The sequence below is a fragment of the Crocodylus siamensis genome, chromosome 6, assembly GCF_052110815.1.
Source record: "Crocodylus siamensis isolate JL-2025a chromosome 6, ASM5211081v1, whole genome shotgun sequence".
NCBI lineage: Eukaryota > Metazoa > Chordata > Crocodylia > Crocodylidae > Crocodylus > Crocodylus siamensis.
In genome coordinates this window covers 98,729,358-98,749,847 of record NC_143400.1, presented here as the reverse complement: position 1 = coordinate 98,749,847, position 20,490 = coordinate 98,729,358, and the positions used below count along the sequence as shown (strand labels likewise).

General features: G+C 45.3%; 1 protein-coding gene across 13 annotated transcripts in view; it reads right to left on the bottom strand.

The window, feature by feature from the left end:
- The window catches only part of DLG1 (discs large MAGUK scaffold protein 1), a 313,387-nt gene that overhangs the window by 127,331 nt on the left and 165,566 nt on the right, over window positions 1-20,490 (bottom strand). For 9 of the 13 annotated variants that reach the window (XM_090054468.1, XM_090054469.1, XM_090054460.1 and 6 more), the window contains 2 exons: window positions 17,869-17,967; window positions 6,402-6,455 (listed from right to left, as the gene is read on the bottom strand). In XM_090054468.1, coding sequence (XP_089910594.1) covers window positions 6,402-6,455; window positions 17,869-17,967 — 153 coding nt within the window. The remainder of the gene's footprint in view (window positions 1-6,401; window positions 6,456-17,868; window positions 17,968-20,490) is intronic. The other 4 variants (XM_090054470.1, XM_090054465.1, XM_090054467.1 and 1 more) reach the window with 1 other exon arrangement.

The window sequence follows — 20,490 nt, the reverse complement described above, 5'->3', positions numbered from 1 at the left end:
TGGACTCTGCTGCATTAATTGATGAATCGTCCATTTGGATCAAACACTGGTCTGAATGTCAGGTCTCGTTTGTACTGCTGGCCAACTCAGCGTAGGCCTTGATAGTCTCAGTTTTACTGTGCTCCGTTTTTCATTGAGATGTTGCAGTGATAGTGTTGATACACTGCACAGTTATCTCAAGGTTTAATTTGCTCATTATTTCTACATTCTTCTTAACTAAAAAAAATGTACATCTGAATTTTAAGTACTATGACTACACAGAACTTAGTGCTTTAACAGGATCAAAACTATGGTACTTTAAAAAAAACCCTGCAGATTTCTGTAATTAAACTAAAATAGACAGTCTTCAGCTGTACTGTCCTAGGAATGTGTGCACGGCAGCTGTGAAGTGAAATCCCAGGCACACAGAATCACAGAAGTAGGGTCGGAAGGGACCATGTAGATCTTCAAGTCCGACCCCCCACCTGTGCGGGAGAAAAACTGGGCTCAAATAAGTTCAGCCAGGTAGTCATCAAGCCTCTTCTTAAAGATCCCCAGGGTAGGAGCCAGCACCACTTCCCTTGGAAGTTGGGTCCAGCTCCTAGCTGCCCTAACTGTGAAGTAGTTCTTGCGGATATCTAATCTAAACTTCTTCCCCAACAACTTGTGTCCATTAATCCTTGTTACGCCAGAGGGTGCTCAGGGAAACAGTGTCTCCCCCAAACCCTTCTGTTCCCCCCCAGTGAGTTTATAGTCAGCCACCGGGTCCCCCCTCAGCTTTCTCGTGTGAAGGCTGAACAGGTTTAGGTCTCGCAGTCTTTCATTGTAGGGTCTGCAAAACATCTAAGTGCAAAACCCACAATGACTCTGGTGGAGACAGAATTGTCTTTTGTTTAAGTGACCTGGAATCTGAAGAGGCCTCTGGAATAGCTAAACACCACAGGAAGAACCAAGCATGCCATCATCTGTTTCTTGGTGTATTTGAATCAATCCCTTAATGTATTTGCTAGGCATTTTTGTGGCTTACCTTAATTTTTTAGGTCTATCAAAAGAAAAAAGGAGTCTCAGCTGAAGACAAATTATTAGCAAATTAAACCATGTGACACTTGTGGAGTGTATCAACGTTAGCGCTGCAACATCTCTGTGAAAAACGGAGTACAGTAAAGCTGTGAGACTAGCAAGCCCTGTACCCAGCCAGCCAGCAATACAAAGGAGACCCGACATTCAGATCAACATTCAGTCCAAATGGATGATTCATCGATTAATTCAGCAGAGCCCAGATCATTCAATGCAGGGTAGGTTGCAACCTGTCTAACAATAAGCTGCTTAGCTGTTTTGTTGCGTCTTTACCTCAAGGGGGGCCACTTCTCCCATAAGCTGGACCTCAGCCACGGTGTTATGCGGCCTGTGTATCCGCAGATGCAGAAACCTAACCTGCAACGTACCCAGAGCCTACTGCACGCTAATAAAGACCTGTCCAAGTGAAATAATGAACGTGAAGTCTGACTCCTCCAGGAGGATTTCCTGCCAGCTGATTCTATAACCTGTGATATAGTTTCATAGTTGGTCGGGTCAGAAGGGACCTGAGCAGTTCGAGTCCGACCCCCTGCCATGGCAGGAAAGAGTACTGGGGTCTAACGACCCCAGCAAGGTGTACATCCAGCCTCCTCTTAAAGCCCCCCAGGGTAGGAGCCTGCACCACTTCTCTTGAAAGTTGGTTCCAGACCCTAGCCGCCCTGACCGTGAAGTCGCGCCTCCTGATGTCTAGTCTGAATCTCCCCTCTGCCAGCTTGTGACCGTTATTCCTGGTCACTCCTGGTGGTGCTCGGGGGGAACAGGGACTCCCCCAGTGCCTGCTGGTCCCCTCTGACTAGTTTATAACAGGCCACTAGATCCCCCTCAGCCTTCTCTTGTGGAGGCTAAACAGGTTCAGGTCCCATCGCTCTCCTCGTAGGGCCTGCCCTGCTGCTCCCTCACCGTGCGAGCGGCCTCCTCTGGACCCTCTCCATGTTGTCCACATCCCTCTTGAAGTGCGGCGCCCGGAACTGGATGCAATACTCCAGCTGCGGCCTGACCAGTGCCACATAGAAGGGGAGGATCACCTCTTTGGACCTGCTGGAGATGCATCTGTGGATGCGTGACAAGGTGCGGTTGGCCTTCCTGACCACGTCCCCACACTACCGACCCATGTTCATCTTGGCATCAGTGATGACTCCAAGATCCTTTTCTGCCTCTGCCCTGCCAAGAACGGAGTTCCCCAGCCTGTAGGTATGGTGCTGGTTCTTCCTCCCCAGGTGCAGCACCTTGCACTTGTCAGTGTTGAATCCCATCCTGTTCTTGTCCGCCCACCCTTGTAACCTGTCTAGGTCCGATTGCAGCCTATTCTTTCCTTCTAACGTGCCCACATCCCCCCACATCTTAGTGTCATCAGCAAATTTGAACAGGCTGCTATTTACCCCCTCGTCCAAGTCACTGATGAAGATGTTGAACAGTGCAGGTCTGAGGACTGAGCCCTGGGGGACCCCACTGCCCACGTCCCTCCAGGTCAAAAGTGACCCATCCACCACCGCTCTCTGGGTGCGGCCCTCCCGCCAGTTGGCGACACATCTGACTGTGTGGGTGTTGACACCACAGTCCCCCAATTTCTTAATGAGAACAGGGTGAGAGACAGTGTCGAAGGCCTTCCGAAAGTCCAGGAAGACTACGTCCACTACTACCCCTGCGTCTAAGGATTTGGTGACCTGGTCGTAGGCGCCCACCAGGTTGGTCTGACAGGACCTGCTGCTAATGAACCCGTGTTGGTTGCCCCTAAGCATAACCTCCCCCCCTGGCCCTTTGTGGACATGGGTCTCAAGAAGCTTACCCAGGATTGAGGTAAGACTGACTGGCCTATAGTTCTCTGGGTTCTTCTTCCTCCCTTTTTTGAAGATGGGAACCACGATGGCCCTCTTCCAGTCCTCTGGCACCACACCAGAGCACCACGAGTGCTCGTACAGCCGTGCCAGGGGTCCTGCAATGACCGCAGCCAATTCCCTCGGCACTCGGAGGTGGAGATCGTCTCGACCAGCTGCTTTAAATACATCCAGTCCCTACAGACGTTCCCTGACTAGATCCTCCCTGACCCTGGGCCTGGGTGCGCCTCCCCTGGGGCCTGAGGGGGGCCAAGGGTCAGGGAGGATCTAGTCATATCAACCTGTGCACAGTTTAATCCATCTGTGTGTTCCCATAAAAGGTGTCTGTGTTCCTTAAACATGCATTTTCACACCCTAACACTTGGCCTTGGACTGCTGCCTGGAATACTGCCCAATACAAAGGAACACCCAAAGGAATCTGATCCCAGCTGAAGTGGCCTGCAGAGAGCTACTGTTTTTTAATTGGCAACTGAACAGTCCAGGGAAAGGATCAAAACCATGGCAGCCACTGAAGACACGGTAGGGGGAAAAAAAGAAAAATAGGAGACGGCATGGAGCAGACTGAGAACCTGGGCATCCAGGTCCTTGGTACACAGCACAAAAGGCACCAAGAAAACGTCCAGATTGTAGGCAATGATGCAAGGGGTGAGAGACAGAATCACTATACCCGTAGGGCTCAGCAGCGCTGCAAGAAGGAAGCTGGAACACATTTAGTGAAAAAGCAGGGAGACAACTGCAAAAGGAATAAGGTATCTGCTAAGTATGCCCTTAGCAGACCCAAAGCATTGTAAAATACATATGCTACTGAGAGCAGCTAACAACTATTCAACAGCTGCATTTCTAACCAAGGCAGTGTATCAAATGACCAACTTGATATAAATGAGAAGACAGGGCAGACACCAATGGCACTGCCCATCTTTCTAACAACATACAAGGGCATATTGCAAGATAACAAATGCCTGGAGGACACGGCTGCACACGCAACCACAAGACTACTGAAAGCACCAAAATCTACGCATCACAAAAGAAGAAACTGGCAAGCCTGCAAAGAGGTGAAATTGTGACCTATACAACTGAAGCAGTTGTCAGGTGTGTAAAGATGAAAGGGAGACTCTTACTGCCTCCTGAAATCCACAACTGCCCCTGAAATAAGGCTGGAAGGGACCTGCTCACTAGGAGCAGGAGGAACAGCGCCAGTGACTGCCCCCGTTCAGGCAGTGAGCGTGTGCTGGGAGGGTGGCCAACAAGGAATCGGCACCACGAGGCTGAAGTTGCACTGCATGCCAAGCATCAATACAAGGTGCTGGGTGGGGGGTGGTGGGGGCTTTCTGATTCTTGGTAAATTCTTGTCTCAATGTCTCTCTGTGGCAAAGAGGCCCAGTTTAAATGCTCCTTGTGTGAACAGGATTTTCTTTTCCCGATTCGAAATTCACTACTGCTCTATTTCCATGAAGGCCCCTTTGTCCTTCTGTTGCAAAACAGGCAGAAGAAAAGTTAGTCTACTTTCTGAATTCCATTTGTTAGTCAATGCACTTCTCTCTCCTACTCTTGCATCTCCTTGCAAAGGTGATGGTGTCTCAGTATTTCCAAACTCTCTTCACAGAGTCTCTGTGGTTCCTCACAATTTTCTCTAGACTTGACTCAACTAACAGTTTAGGTAGCTCCTAAGCTTGCTTCCTCACTGGGTATGGAACGGGAGTTTAACAATGGACATGCCAAGCACTAGACTTAAACCAGACCAGTTCTCTAACCACACAGTAACAGCTCAAATGGAAGCAGACAGGCTGCTCCAGACCAAAGACAAAGATGGAGATGAAAGGAGAGAGCGCTGCAGAGTGGTGGCAGACAGATGGCTAAGAAAAGCCTGGCCAAGGTCAGGATCAACACGACTTAGATGTGGCCACGTCCATGACCCAACCTGATACAGAAGCGTCAGAAGCAGCAAAGATGGATTACACTCAGGTTACCAGTTAGTGACCTGAATCTATACATTTCTTTGACATATAAAATTACTATAAATGTCATAAATGAACTTAGGACAACCAAAGCAAATGTAAAAGTGCTACCTCTGATGATCTGAAATATGAAGTATTTAAGTCCTTTTTGCTTTACTATTAGGGACAGATAGATTCACCTTATGCTCTGATTGCTACCCCACCCAGGGCAGTGTAGGGCACCATCTCAGCTGAAAGTAGCTTGGCTTCACCCTTTTGCAAGCTGCAGGAGGCAGCAAACATTTTGATGGAGGGCACCTTCGCTAGGGATTGCTGCTGTTTCAGTCCCATTGAAAGCAATGAGAGAGAATCTCCAATTTAAAATACAGCAGTTCCTTTGTGAAGGATTCTGTAAAAGAAAAATTTTCAGCATCTTCAATGATAGATCGCTTTTGGCTGCAAAGCATAATGTCAAAAATGCCAGCAAACTTAAAAACAAGTCCTCAAGAGTGGTCTGCATACAAAATTTAAGTGAGCTAACTGTATGGGAATTTCAAAGCTATTTCATATTAAAAACAATTAAGAGGAAAAAAAATATAGCAGTAACCGCTACATTTCTTTAAAGACCCATTTTTAACCAACTACAGCTCAAACTAATGAATTTACTTGTACATTTTCTGCTAACTCATTCTGCATTCAAAAGGAGTAATCAATATCATTTGAAAGACATTTGCTGTATTCTTCAAAAACAAAATGATTAAATCCCAGCTTTAAATGCAAAATTTAACTCAGCCTTACATACAGAAGCAGATTTGAACTCCCTGCCCTAGTAAAGATGCACTTTAGTTCAGCCTCATTTCCAATCCTTTGTACTAGTTACTCATTTCAAGCGCTTGGCAGAGCTAACATCATGCTGACGCACACCTTCCCAGCACCGAACACATCAGTACAAGCACTACTTTCTGAAAAATGAGGATAGTTATATAAAATCTGGCATTGGTATGCTACTCTAAGAAAGCATTTCTGTTTAAAAATTAGCAGCATCTGGAACTACACTTATTAAAGAAACAGGTTAGAAAAAATTCAGCATTCAAGATCTGTTTTCCATTGCCATGTATGAGAACTGGGCTTGAATCTTCAGTTTGAGATCTGTTTTATTTACTTGATGAAACACATTGCATAACAGCTAGTTAAGGCTTGAAAAGAAAAAAGAAAAAGAAAAAAGCTTACCACTATAAGAGAGTCACATGACACAAGGCAAAACGGCCTAATGACTCTGTTTCGTCTTGTGGAAGAAAACACCAAAACAAATACTCAGACAGTAAATGCTATTTGAGCTATACAACTAGTATTCTATTGCCTCTGAACAATCAAGAGAAATTTAAGTTAACTGGATTTTGTAACATATGAGACTGAGGAGAATGGCAGCTCATGTTCTGCAAGCTACAAAGCAAATGCTATCCTGGAGTCATGATACATGCCTCCTCATTGTAATGACAGAACTAAAGATAATCAATCATGCATTAAATATTTTGTTGTACAGAGACATGAGAGTTGAAAACAAATGTAAACTTACGTATGCTGGAGTCTCCAAAGCATCTGTATTCACCAGTACTGGAGGGGGATTTGCCTTTAAAGGAAGAATTTGAAAATATATGTTGTGAAAAATATGACTCAGAGGAGGCAGTACAAAAGGACAATTAGTTTAATTCTTAACTTCCATATGATTTGCACCAAGCCCCGGAGTTGTTAAAAGGCACAGTCAAGGATGAGAAGCTCAAAATTTCACTTCCTTCAAAAAACAGCACCTTATTTCATTTCCTTCCATCCATCTGACCAGAACAAAGTGCTACCTTCCTACAACCTCCTAAAAAAGCTACCACACACTTTAAATCAAACAAGCTAATCTGGTTATTTGAGTTTTTCAGCATTCCTTAAAAGAAAAAAATATCAAATCAAATCACTATGTCAGTTAAACAAACAGACAGTTTCCATACCTGAATTGCATAAGACATAACGTTCAAACGTTAGTTTACCAACCCAAACCCTAGGTGTCATGCTCAATAGGTGCCTATTAGATGGAGTCATGCTGTTACACTTTAACCTAAAAACATCCTCTAGTAAACGGGCAGCTTCTGCAGAAAATGGAATCAGCAGGGATAAAATATGCAAACACCAAGTCAGCTCTTCCACACCCACGTATAATGCTTCTATGAATAACACCTATTGTGAAGACAAAGGTCTTTGGGTAAATCTGATATCTTTCATTAGACCAACTCAAATAGTTGGAAAAATTCTTCTTTGCAAGCTTTTGGGTATAAATATCCTTAGTCAGGCTAAGGAAGGCTCTGCAGTTAGTGTGTACTCTTCCGGGATGGGATGAATAGTAAAGCAGCCAGAGGCTGGGCTGGGCTGCCTGCAAGACAGGCAGTCAGTGAAGATGTAAACTGGGGAGTCAGTGGGTGACAGAGAGTTTGCGAGGGGGAGGTAGCTGGTAAACAGCAGAGAGGTACCTGGGGAGTTAGATGTTAGGTAGCTTACAATGTGTCATAAATCCAATGTTTATATTTAATCCATGATTTTTAGTATCCATTAACCTGTTGTAAAGACTTTCATGGGTTCGCAGACACAATTCAAAATACAGTTGGCACACTTTTAGATCTGCAGATTGGCAGCATACCATTAAACACAGGCCTCCTACTTCAGAGCATCTATTAACTACATAATTGACTATAAAGTACTATCTTTATGAGAAGACAATATTTTTATTATTATAATTTTAATGGCCAAAAGTTAAAGGATTGTAATAAAAGATCACAGCAGTAAATGAATTATACAGTCCTATGAGGATGTGAAGTTTATCAGTCCATTCAAGTTTTGCATATTCTCCTCTGTATGCTAACATGAGACTTGCTTTAAAAACCTGCCTCTAAACTTAGTGGTTTAAAAACCCCATAAGCTCTTTTTGTAGTTTTGTTTTTAATCCACGTGTATATGATATTTATAATATTAAATGGACCAGAGACATTTATTTAAAATGCTGTGCTGGTCACCCAGACTATCAGAGTAATCCTGACAAACATCACATGCTACTTCATAGGTACTGCCACACCAAATGAGACCAGTGCTCAACTTAAGTCTAGCACTGTCACAGAAAATGGCCTGCACCAGATTCTTCAGGCATGAAATCCCCATAAGAAACAGTAAGGCTGTGTGAAGCTTCAGTAGTCAATTAAATTCAGAGGAGATTTGGCCCGATTCAGGGACCAAATCTCCGAATTGAATCAGGAGACCAATTAACAGGTCCAAATCCATTTGAAGCACCCGAATCAATTAGGAAAAATATTCAGAAAAGATCTGGCAATTTGGCCATAGACTAAGCAGGCAGCTGACAGGGCTGCCTCCAGCTGGTAAGTCTGTTGGGGTTGGGGGAGGAAGGGGGGGAGAGACTGGGGCTGGGACAACGTGCCCAGCCCGGGCGGAGGACACAGGACTCGGGGAGGGGGACAGGATTGCGCTGGATGCAGATGTGGCAGCACTAGCAGTGGGGGCTATGCCCTGCTGCCACTTGCCCCTTTCCGCCCAGAGTGAGCCGCGTCTGCATCCTGCCCTGGCTGGGCAAGCGACAGGAGGGCAGAGCCCCCACCCCTAGCGCTGCTGCGCCTGCATCCCGCGTCCCACTGTCCCCGTGAGTCCTATGCCCCCCGCCTCAGCTGGGCAGCTTGTTCCAGTCCCAATCCCTCCCTTCCCTAAACCTCTTTCCTCCCCCCCCAACAGACTTACCAGCTGGAGGCAGCTGTGTCAGTCTATGGCCGAATCTCTGAAGTGGCGCCAAATCTTTCGGATCTGATTCAGCCAAATCAAATCAGGACAGTGATTTGAATCCCTGAATCAAATCACTGTCCTCTGCGTCAGCCATATCTAAATCTGAAGTGAATACGTGATACTGTTTATTAGGCCTGTACGAAGTAAGAAAAAAATTCTGCTACCAGACATGGGTTAGCAGTGTTGCATACATTGAGACTTTTCCAAAGATCAGACAGGACTGACTGAGGTTGGTAAATTGGTAAAAATACAACCAAAACAAAAACATTTTTACTAAATATTTTTCCTTCCTTCAAGACAACAGCAAAGAAATTCAAGCAAGTACAATATAGCAGCAAATTACAAGTCACCAGAATCTATCATTCAGCAATTGTCCCTAGACATGCATGCCCAAACCTGAAGCAACATGTAAAGCCAGGTGTTAGCAATCGCACAATAAAAAAAAAACTATTCAGAGAAAGTAGAGGATAAATGTCTCTACACAAACAGAGAATTTTTTCAAATTAACTGATGTTTCCAGACCCAATTTTTTTTTCCAATTATACCTTATTTTAAGACAATTTACAATTAAGAAGTAAGTGCTTGCATAAAAAATTGTTAGGTAACAGATTAAAAAAAGAGCTTTTGGCTCCATCTCTGAAATAGCGTACTATCTACAAGTATTTATGAAGAATACACCTGGATTTATTTTAGAAAGAAAGATAAGTTATAAGTTAGGCTTTAGAATAAAAATAATGCATTAAAATATGAATGCTTAGAAAATTATTTTCTATCTAATTTACAAGAAGCGGCATGCATAAATTTATTTCACGGTGTTAAGTGGAACTGGCAGAGGAGTCTTATTTGACAACTAGCCAACTGCCTGTCAAGAATGACTGGGGGGGCGGGGATGGAGTCCCACCATGCACCGCCCTGTGCTACTGCCACTCTGCCTCCGCCCCGTGTGTCCCCTTCCACCCCACCACACACAAGGGAGGGGGGAAACTTGCACGCAGTACCCTGTGCTGCTGGCACTGTGCACCTGGCCACGCACAATACCCTCCCTCCTGGCTGTTTTCAGGACCCAGCAGTGGTGGTGCGCCACCACTGTGCCCCACTCCCCTTTCCCTCCCCTCCCTGCCAGCTTTTGTTGGGGGCACTCCATCCCCTCTGTCATGGCGGCACTCTGCCATCCTAGGCTGTCCCCGCCATCCCCCTCTGCCTCATAGGATGGAATGACGGTGGGAATAGTGCCGCCATGACAGTGGGTATGCGGGCCCGGGGGGAGGGGGTGTAGAAGCCAGCGCCAACCTGCACCTAACCACCCACCTGCTCCGGCTGCCCTCAGTCCCCACCATCACGGCAGGGAAGCAGGCAGGGAGGCTTCTCATCTGGACCCATTACACTTGCTCTCCTCTCCCACCCTGCGTCAGGTCCAGGCCCATTCCCCTTCCTCCCCGTACCCTCTGACTCCGGGGGGGGACGACGACACCGAGGCCAGCGCCACTCTGGCGCCCTCAGTCCCCACCGTCATGGCGGTGCTTGTCTGTTCAGAGCATTCTGATTGGTTGTTTCAGTAAGCATTGTGATTGGCTGCCGAGACAATCAATCAGAGTGCGAATAAAGAGTTACAGACAGACAGACAGATAGACTAATGCTTTCCCAACATTAGAATATCGGGAAACAACGGACCTTTCATCCCTAAAGTTCAGCTATTTGTTCTTTACGTTTCATCCAGCACCTGGGACAGCACATTAGCCTGGAGATACTGAAATATGTACACATTTACAAATGATCAACGGAAGACATTTCCACAGGTCTGTAAATTAATTTTGAGGTAATAGATCAGCTGCTGCCATTTAACCAGTGAAGGAGCAATAACCAAACTGAAACAAAAGTTGTGGGATTGGTCTACAAATGGACCAACAGAACTAATGTGGTGTAATCATGCTGCTTTAGATCAAAAGATACACCTCCCCACGTGGACATGATTCCAGAAGGAGAATCATAATTCACTGTATAGCTTATGTCACAAAAGCTACTAGTTTATATTCTGAAACCATTCCTTATTTTATATGCAAGACAGACAATAAAGCAGGCTGTGTTTATGTTAACACTGGTCACTAAAAAGACCAAGCAACTGATTAAAAATTGTGAGTGAGTTTTATATACAAAGCAGGTAAAGGGAAAACAGCTGTAGTCAGTCTTGGGTTGCAATATTTTTTGTGCCAGATTTATTCTGGCTTCACAACAGGTCAGAAGGGACCATTAGTCTGACCATTTGTACATCACATGCCATTAGGTTTCATTTGGCTAGCCCTATGTTAGGGGTAGCACTTCAGTCATTGTGACACTAAAATGTGCGCTACAGTCAGAGAAAAGGAGAGATTGCAGTGCCCCAATGCCCCAGCCTCAAGCACTGTTAGGAAACTGATAACTTGAGACACACCAGTTAGCCAGAATACGTGAACCAGGACCCCTGCAGCGGAAGAAACAAAAGGGCAAGGTCCCTGCCACCCAAAAAGCTGCTACGTCCTAAAGTTGCACCCAAGCGACTAACAGACAATGACTTTCAATGCAAGTTAAACACATCTACTCATCACATGTTTTTGCAAATCCTACTAGATTCCCACCTGCATCCTCAGGGGCCTGAGTACCATTATCATTTTAACAGCTTTTTGTACATAAACATTAGCATGGCAAAGTACAGTGTAATATTAAATTAGCCTTTGCCATTGTGTTTCCAACCTCTAACTATCTGGGTGCAGAATCATAAAGACAGAGAACTGGAAGGGACCTCCTAAGGTCATCTCATACAACCCCTTACCTGAGGCAGGAGCAGCTGTTATCCAAACTATCCCATACGATCCATTGTCTAACCTCTTAGCAAAACTATACAGCCAACCCTGACATAACACAAGACATCACACGCCAACCCGCCACAGGTAAAGCAAGGAGGCCATGGCAGCCAACCTCCTGTTTCTGTACAAGTTGTTAATAGACACTCAAGAGACCTCAGGAAGAGGGCCATGCCCCCCCGCTACAGAGGAAGACAAAACCCCCACCAAAAACCAATTTGACCATGGGGGAAATTTCCTTCCTGACCCCAAGTATGGCAATTGGTTAACCCTGGAATGGAGAGCCAAGACCTTCTAGCTAGGAACCTCCAGCTTTAAGTCCCAGCAAGAGCACTGGCACAAGATCCCCAATCTTGGCTGCAGCCAACACCCAATGCCTCTGAGGAAGGCTTAAAACATCCCTGACACATGGAGCAGCAAGAGCGGCAGGGGGCAAGAAATTCCCTGCCAGCCCCATGCAGCAACCAGCAAAGCCCAGTAGCCTAGGAAATCCCCATAGCAGAACACAGGCATCACTGCACCTAGATCACCCCCGACCAGTGGCTGTCCAACCACTCCTTGGACCCCGCCAGTGATGGACAGTTCATAATTTCCATAGGAAGGTACCTTACATTTTGAATACACTTATCTCTCCAGTGTGTGTGCACTCAAAGTTTATTTTGCTTGTTATCCAGTACCATTAAAAATGCAAACAGTCACAGGAAGCATGTGTTGGATAACCTTTGCTTCTAACGTTTGTTTTGCTACTGTAGAATATTCAGCACTTTTCTTTATTTTCTCTTTTGCAAGTCAGGAAATCACAGATTAAAAAAACTAGGAGATACAGGGTGCATCTACACGTGCCCCTACAGCGCGGTTGTTACTGTGCCATCATTTAGTGCTTCCTTTTGGAAGCACTAAATAATGGCGCACTAACAGCCTGTACAGCACCTTGCCGGCAGTACATGGTCATTTTTAGCTGCTACGCTGTTGTAGCAACACGTTATACTGAGGGAGTGTGCTGCTACAGCGACGCTGCGGCAACTTCACAGTTGATGCCTACAGATGCTACATTGCTGTAGCGTCACGTGCAGCTGCACCTACTAAGCATCAAAATCTGCATCTCTGGGGTGCAAAAATACAAATCCTTCTCACACTATCCCTGAACTGGATGTGACCTGGTGACACTGGTCATGCATTAAGATCCTAAATTAAGGTGTCCTTCTTTATGTGTACCTATATGTGAAGGCCTACCTAAAACACGGTGGAAGTTTGTGGCTCAGCAGAGCTTATAGTCTCGCTCTTTTCTCCGTGCCCTCCTCGTCCCCAGCCACTGAATGGCTGCGGCAAAAATGGCGGGATTAATTGCCTCTTGGCCATTCAGCAGTGGGCGAGGGGAAGGGGGGGGAGCATGCGCAGCAAAAAGAGTGAGATTAAAGGGGCCGCTGAACCACAAACCTCCGCTATGATTTAGGTAAATCCCTACCTATATGACTACTACAGCTCCCCCCCCCCCCATATTAAAATGACACACACTCACTGGTGAAAATCCACAAAAGTGGTGGTTTTATGGGCTTCAACATAAATTATGGTGGTATTTAAGGAAAACTTCTTTGTAGTAGAGCCTGTCAATCATACAGTATCAAATATGGCAGGATAACAGAAGGACAAGGCATGTAAACGTAATTACAAGAAAACATCTGTGTACTTATTGATGGTGTTATTTTATATGCTCTAAAATCAGCAATGGGGTTTTGACAGCAAGAAGGAAGAGGATGTCTTAATGTATTTATTGTACAAACTCGTAAGTTGTACCTTTGAGAAACACAAGCTGTTAAGAAGCAAAAGATAGAATGGGACACATGTCATCATAGCAACAGTAATGATGTCTAAGTTCCTAATATTATTCTTCCGTTTAATGCAGAAAAGAATGGCAAAGTGCTAAGAGACAATGCTGAAAATAATGGAAGATCAAAGCCAGGGTCTAATCCACACCACTGTAGTTTTCTGAAACAAGGCACTGAACATAATACAATGATGATAACACTTTGAGCAGGGCAATTTTATTCCAGTAAATAGAAATCTATCAAAAAATACAATTTAAGATCAACTGAGACCAGAGCAGAAGGACTGGACCCTATGACTCACGAGGTCCCTTCCAGCCCTAAACTACTGTGAATCTGTCAACTGCAAATGCAGGTCTAATGCAGTTTAACATCTGGAAGCCGCACCTTGTGTAAAGAACTACAACCTGACTGGTATCACAGAGATGTGGTGGGGTAGCTCGTATAACTAGAACGTCAACACTGAAGGTTTCACTCTGTTTCAGAAGAACAGGGTTGGGAGAAAAGGTGGGGGTGTCACCCCGTATGTCAGGTAAGCACACACTTGTTCCCTGGTCCAGGAGGAAGAAGATAGCAGAACAGAATGCATCTGGGTGAAGATGAAAGGTGAAAGATGCAGAAGCAACCTGGGTGGAGATTTATTACAGGCCAACAAATCAGGAAGAGGAAGCGGATGAGGCATTTTTCAAGGAAGTGCCAAATCTATCCAAAAGCTAGGAGGTGGTACTCATGGGGGACTTCAGTTTTTTGGACAACTGCTGGAAAAACAGTGCAGGCAGACAAAACCTTGAGCCGGTTCCCAACTTGTGTGAAGCACCACTTTCTGCTCCTGAAGGCTGAGGATACAACCAGGGGATCATCTATCTTGGGTCTTGTCCTGACCAACAGGGAAGAACTGGTGGAGGATGTGAAGGTGATGGGCGACTTAGGAGGAAGCAGTCACGGTACACTAGGATTCCAGATTCTGTGACAGGGAAAGCATGAGCTCTGCAAAACTAGGGCACCAGATTTCAATCAGGTAGATTTCACCTGACTCCAGGAGTTAATGGGCATGGTACCATGGGAACACTGACTGAAAAATAAAGGTGCCCAGGAGGCCTGGGACCTTAAGGGGCGCAGTATTGGAAGCCCAACAAGAAACTGTTCTGACACAATGGAAGTACATGAAGAATGGCAAGAGACCAATGTGGCAGCACAAGGTGCCTCAAATGCAAAAGGAAAGCATAGAGGCAATGGAAAGATGGACAGGTCACCAAGGACACGTACCAGGAAACAGCAAGAACCTGCATGGACAAAATCAGGAAGGCAAAGATAGTGTGCTGCACCTGGCAAGGAAGGTTGAAGACAAGAGGGTTTCCAAGTATGCTGGCCAGAAAAGGAGCACAGAAGCTGGGGGTCCTCCGTTAACTAGGCAGGGAGAACTCTTAACAGAAGGTGCGAACAAGGCAGAGTTACTCAACAGCTACTTTGCTTCAGTCTTCTCAAAAAAATTAAGCTGCAGCCAGACACCTAATAAGGATTATTTGGCTAAGGAAGGGAACAAGCTGAGGGATGAGACAATGTCAGAGGCAGTCAAGAGAGCTGCTGATGGGTCTGAATGAATTCAGATCACCAGGGCAGGGTGAGCTTCATCCCAGGGTCCCAAAGAAACTGGTAAAGGAGATCTCTGAACCCTTGGCAATCAGTCATGGGAGATGGGTCAAGTACCAGAGGACTGGAAAAGGGTCGGTGCAGTGCCCCTCTTTAAAAAATGCAAAAAAGAGAATCTGAGAAATGACAAAACAGGTACCCTCACTTCAATATTTGGGGTGAGGTTACTGGAGCATATCCTGAGGAAGGACATTTACAAGCATGTGGAGGAAGAAAGGCTGATAAATAGTCAACACGGACTTACTAAGAAGAATTACATATAGTCACACTAAAGGCTCGTGCAGTTTTGTATGCATCGACAGAAGCATTAGGTGCAAGATGGGAGGTGATAGTGCCTCTCTATTCCACATCAGTTAGGACTCATCTGCAGTAGTGTGTCCAGTTTTCACCTCCACTTTTTAAAAAGGACATGGAGAAGTTAGAGGCTCCAGAGGCAGGTAGCAAAGATGATGAAGGGCTTGGAAGGCAAGTCACACGAAGAGAGGCTGACGGAGCTGGGCATGCTCAGCTTGCAGAAAAGGTTTAAGAGAGGACCTTGATAGTAGTCTGCAAACACTTAAAGGGCTGCCATAAAGAAGAGGGAAAACAACTTTTCTCTCACTTGCTATAGAGAGCAGGAAATGGACCATTGGCTTGAAGTTGCCACTGGAGCTGCAAAGCAGGTTTAGATTGGAGATCAGGAAAAAACTTCTTCAGTGTTAGAACAGCGAGACAGTGGCACAGACGGCCTAGGGGAGCTGCAGGCCCTCCATCACTGGAGGTGTTCAAGTGGAGGTTGGAGAGCCACTGGTTGGGGATGCCATGCCTATGTTCTACTATGTGCATTTCCCATGCTTCTGGGCTTTGCTGGTTGCCCTCCTTCCCCTTCCAGCTCTCCCCCCACTTCCACAGATGTTGTTTTTAAGCCTCCCCAAGAGGCACCTGGGGTTGGCTACAGCCCATGCTGGGGATGGGGACTGGGCTGCGCCGGTGCTCCTGCTGGGACTTACGCCGGAGGTTCCTGGCTAGAGGGTCTTAAATCTCTGCTCAGGGTTGGACTGATGCCTTCTCTGGAGTCAGGAAGGAGTGTTACCCCATGGTCAGAATGGTATGGACTGTGAAGTGGGGTGGGGGAAGAGGCAAAACCTCTACCTGGGATCTCTTGAGTGTCTATTAAAAACCCTCTACAGAAGCAGGACATTGGCTGCCATGATTCCCAGGCTTTATGTGTGGCAGGTTCAGATGTTATATCTTGTGCTGGTGTTAGGGATGGCAGTAGTTTTACAAAGAGTTTATATTATGGATTTGGATACAATGGTTTGGATAGAGATGATCCTGCCTCATGCCCGGGGTTGAACTAGATGACCCCCTTCAGTCTGACTTTTCTAGTAGTCTAAAATCTGCCAAAGAATAATGGGAATAGTAAACAGTTGTGAAATATTTCATTTCACCATTTTCTAAATGTAATGTTTCAATTTTTCATTTCAAAAACAGAATGTTTCAATGATGATTTTTTTGAATGAAAGAAAAAGGTTTAAAAAAGGCTAACCAACTTCAAACCTAATTGTGATGTTTAGTTCCAGGTTGAACAAAATTTCTGAAAATGACCTGTAATATTACTACATTTAACTACATATCACGCACCCCCCAGTCAGCCCTATGACACTGGGGTGCATGTCTTAAGCACGGAAGTTGTTTTTATTCGCTGGAATAGCAGCAGGGAGATGCAGTCCGCCAGCGACTGTCTACATGGCTGCTGCTCTTTCTGACCCCAGCAAATAGGTGGTAGCTTTCGTAGCTGCTACTGGTTGAGTACTGTCACTTGTGCCCAAAGCAGAGACTGAGCTGGCTCAGGGCAGGTGACCTGCTGCAGGCAGTCTGCTATGTCGTGATGCAGCCTGTGTTATAGAAACCACATTTTACTATTTACTAGAACTTGCATCAAAAGTATTTACAGTAAAGAATGACAGGTTTGCTACTGCCCCTGCCAGGGTCTAGGGCGTGGTCTTGTTGCTGTCCTGCCACGCTAGGAACTCCTGCTGCCTCATGGAGACTGTCTCTTGGGATGTCACACTAAACTATAGCTCTCTCTGTTTCCAGGAAGATATGACACACAAGACTCTGGAAAAACAGTTAGGGCGGCTAGGAGCTGGAACCAACTTCTTAGGGAAGTGGTGCTAGCTCCTACCCTGGGGGTCTTTAAGAAGAGGCTTGATGCCTACCTGGCTGGACACATTTGAGTCCAGTCTCTTCTCCGGCCCAGGTGGGGGGTCGGACTTGAAGATCTACAAGGTCCCTTCCGACTCTACTTCTATGATTCTATGAAAATCTTTTCCCCTACATGCTCCCTTTGAAAACAAGGAGTCACCTTATTTGCAGGTGTGCAGTATGCATTCCCCACATTTCACCAATCAGCCCAACACGTTTCTGTTCATGTGAACATGAACATTTTCTTTTTAAAATGTTTTTGGTCTGGCTACTGACCTGAAAAAAAAACATTATGTGCAAAAGTTACTACAACAGGTATGAAATGAGCTAGAAGTGTATCAACAGCAAGGACAGGGAATAGACTTGCCAGAGCAAATGGTTGGTGCTTCACTATACCTGTGGAAACAGAGAACAGAGATTCCTGGAAATATTAAGACTTAGAACTTGCAAAAGCATATTCATATCCTTGCATAACCTATACTGTCTTTTGTAAGTACAATTTAGTTGTACAGGACAGGATAATTCAGAAGGGACAACCCCATAAAAAGTAACAACAACTACAAATGTTATGTTTATTTACAAAAAATACAATGCTTCCTATAAACCTATACATGGATTATTTATTTAACTAGTTTATCAAACTTGCATGCAATGATGGAAAATGTTAGTCAAAAGAACTGCAATAAATCAAATAGAAAATGGGAAAAAAAAGAATAAAAACCTGTTGTGTGGAAGATGGGCTGACAGTGGTCTCAGCAGGGACGGGCGGGACAGGGATCACAGGGACAGTGGGAGAAGAGGGAGGAACAGCTTCTGTTGGCTAAAAATCATCAATGGAGAAAAGGTCAAGAAAATAATACAAACAAGAAAAATGAATTACATGAAAAATTTTGCATAAATCAAAACAAAATGTAATTCAACCATTTTTGATCCACTGCATTCTTCAAATGAATTATGAGGTTAAAAACAACTAATAATTAAAGGCGATACCCTTAAAACAAGTACAGAAACCTGCTATTGCACATTAGCTACTGAAGTGTGGAAGATTCCCTCTACAGTCACCCTGAAGAGCAGCAAGTACCAGAAGCTTACTGGCCTCACTTTGTACGCTCAGGCACAACATGCTTAAGGTATGAGCCAAAAGCCCGCTGAAGTCAATGAAAAGATTTCTACGGGCTTCATGGGCAGCTGAAGCACTGCCATACGTCACGTAAAAGGCAGAAGGGAGCCGACTGCCAGACTGAACAGCTACTGCATCTTCTGTTAACGTCACAATTAGAGCAGGTGAAAGTTTCACACTCAGGGAACACACCACGGTGCTCAACCCCCCCACCCCTGGGCCACATCCAGACCCTGACATTGTGTCATCCAGCCTGTGGGCTCCCCATGGGTCTAAAAATTTGGCAGTGAGGGAGTTGGGACACTGCTCCCCTGCTGTCACTTTTCTAGACCCGTGCGGATCCCTGCAGGATAGACAGCATGGCCCTGGGCATGGGGCCCGATTCCAGCACCTGGGGCTGGGTGGGGAAAGCAGGGAGCCCCAGGGCACAATCCTGGCATGTGGGGATCAGGATTCTTGTGCGCAAGGCAGGATCTGGCCCACAGACTGCCCCGTGCCATTCATTTGGCCCAAGGGGCCAAAAGTCTGAGCAGGGCTGGTAGGGTAAATGATACCAATATGAACTGGTCAAGGCACAAGCTGCTACGTGACCTCTGACATCTGCGTGATGCTGTAGCAACACAGGTGCAGCAAAAGGGCTGCAGCTTCCACCCTGGTTCACCCTTGGTTGACATGCAGGCAGTTTAGTTGGCCTGTGTTGCTACTGGGTCTTGCAGCAGTAACAGTCCAGTGCAAAAGCTGCCACACTCCTGAGCAGCAGCTTCCCCTCCCCGCCTGGAGCAGCTAAAATGTCCGGAGTTCCCCTGTTCCTCCGATCCCTGAGCAAAGAGAACAGCTGTCAGTCACACAGGCACAACTCCCCGGGGCAGTATCATCACACCAGTATCAAGGGCCTGGGCTGGGTTTGCCAGACTAAAGCAGAAGGCTCAGCACACTTTTGTACCACTGAGAAGGAAGTCATGCCTGGGGGCTGCACCAGCCTCACTACCGTGGTGTAGGCACCAAGTCACACGGATTTGAGAAACGCACAAGCCACAGGACATGGGAAAGTGCAGGCTCTCGACTAAAATTTTGTGGAGTTAATTTTTAAAGCTGCATATTTTAAAACATTTTGTCACCAACAAGCAGTCACAAACAGAATTATAGGCAGTATCCATTAAAATTACTGACCTGCGTACGAGCAGACCCAAATTCTTATGATGTAATTGTACCTGAAAACATTTTTGGGATATTCTCCATGTGCTGGACTAACTTGGGGTTTAACAATGAAGAAACAGAAAAATATCTGTAAACTATTAAAAAAAATCCTTCAGAAAGCAAAAGCAGAACACGTCAAAATTACCAAGGTCTTTTAAAAATATTTCTCAGTTTTTGTATTTATGATTTTTTTTTTTTTTTTATTACAAACCAAGATGAGAGGAAGAAATGTTAAGACTCGGTCACTGGTGACATGCTCTTACTTGCTTTAAGCACATAGTATTATATACTGTTGTTCTGCACAGTCACTTCACTCTGAATGAACACTATTGAAAACCCAAGGCGAGTATTGGAAAGAATATATAAAACAAATGAGTACTTAATATCTTATGGGACCGTCTCCAAATTGTTCTATAAAAGGCATAAGTATGTCCCTATAGCTGTAAACGTGAGGCATTACCACTTCTCAAAAGTTGCATTTTAGCCATGAAACTAGATTAGTCTGAACGTTACAGACATGGAAATGTTTCCCAAGCAACTTACAAACAGTACATTAAAATACAAGCTGCTGAGTGTTCTAACATCTAGCACTTTTGCAATAGTAGCAACCAGCTAACAAGCCCGAGGAGTTGCACCACTGCCATGTGCACAGTTCTGGTGACCTCTTTGGTCAACTTCACTCCATTCAAAACTGAGTAAAGCTGCACGGATGTGCAGAGACAAACCTTTAACTACAATTTATGCCAACTTCATATTATAACCAAAGAATATGTTAAGCTACAAAGTCAAGCACTCAAATTGGAAAACTCCATAATTAAAGCTCTGGTCCATTTTTTTCTCAACAGGTCTGTGTACACCTATGTATTATTTCCCATATTTTTGAAAAAGGAAGCAAAAAAATCCTTCATGTGGGATCCCTTTGACTGCACACGAGTTATCAACGGAACTGGAACCTAGACAGCCACCAACCTGCCCCAGCTTAAACAATGAGCACTCGCAATAGCTTGCCACCACCTGCAGGGCACA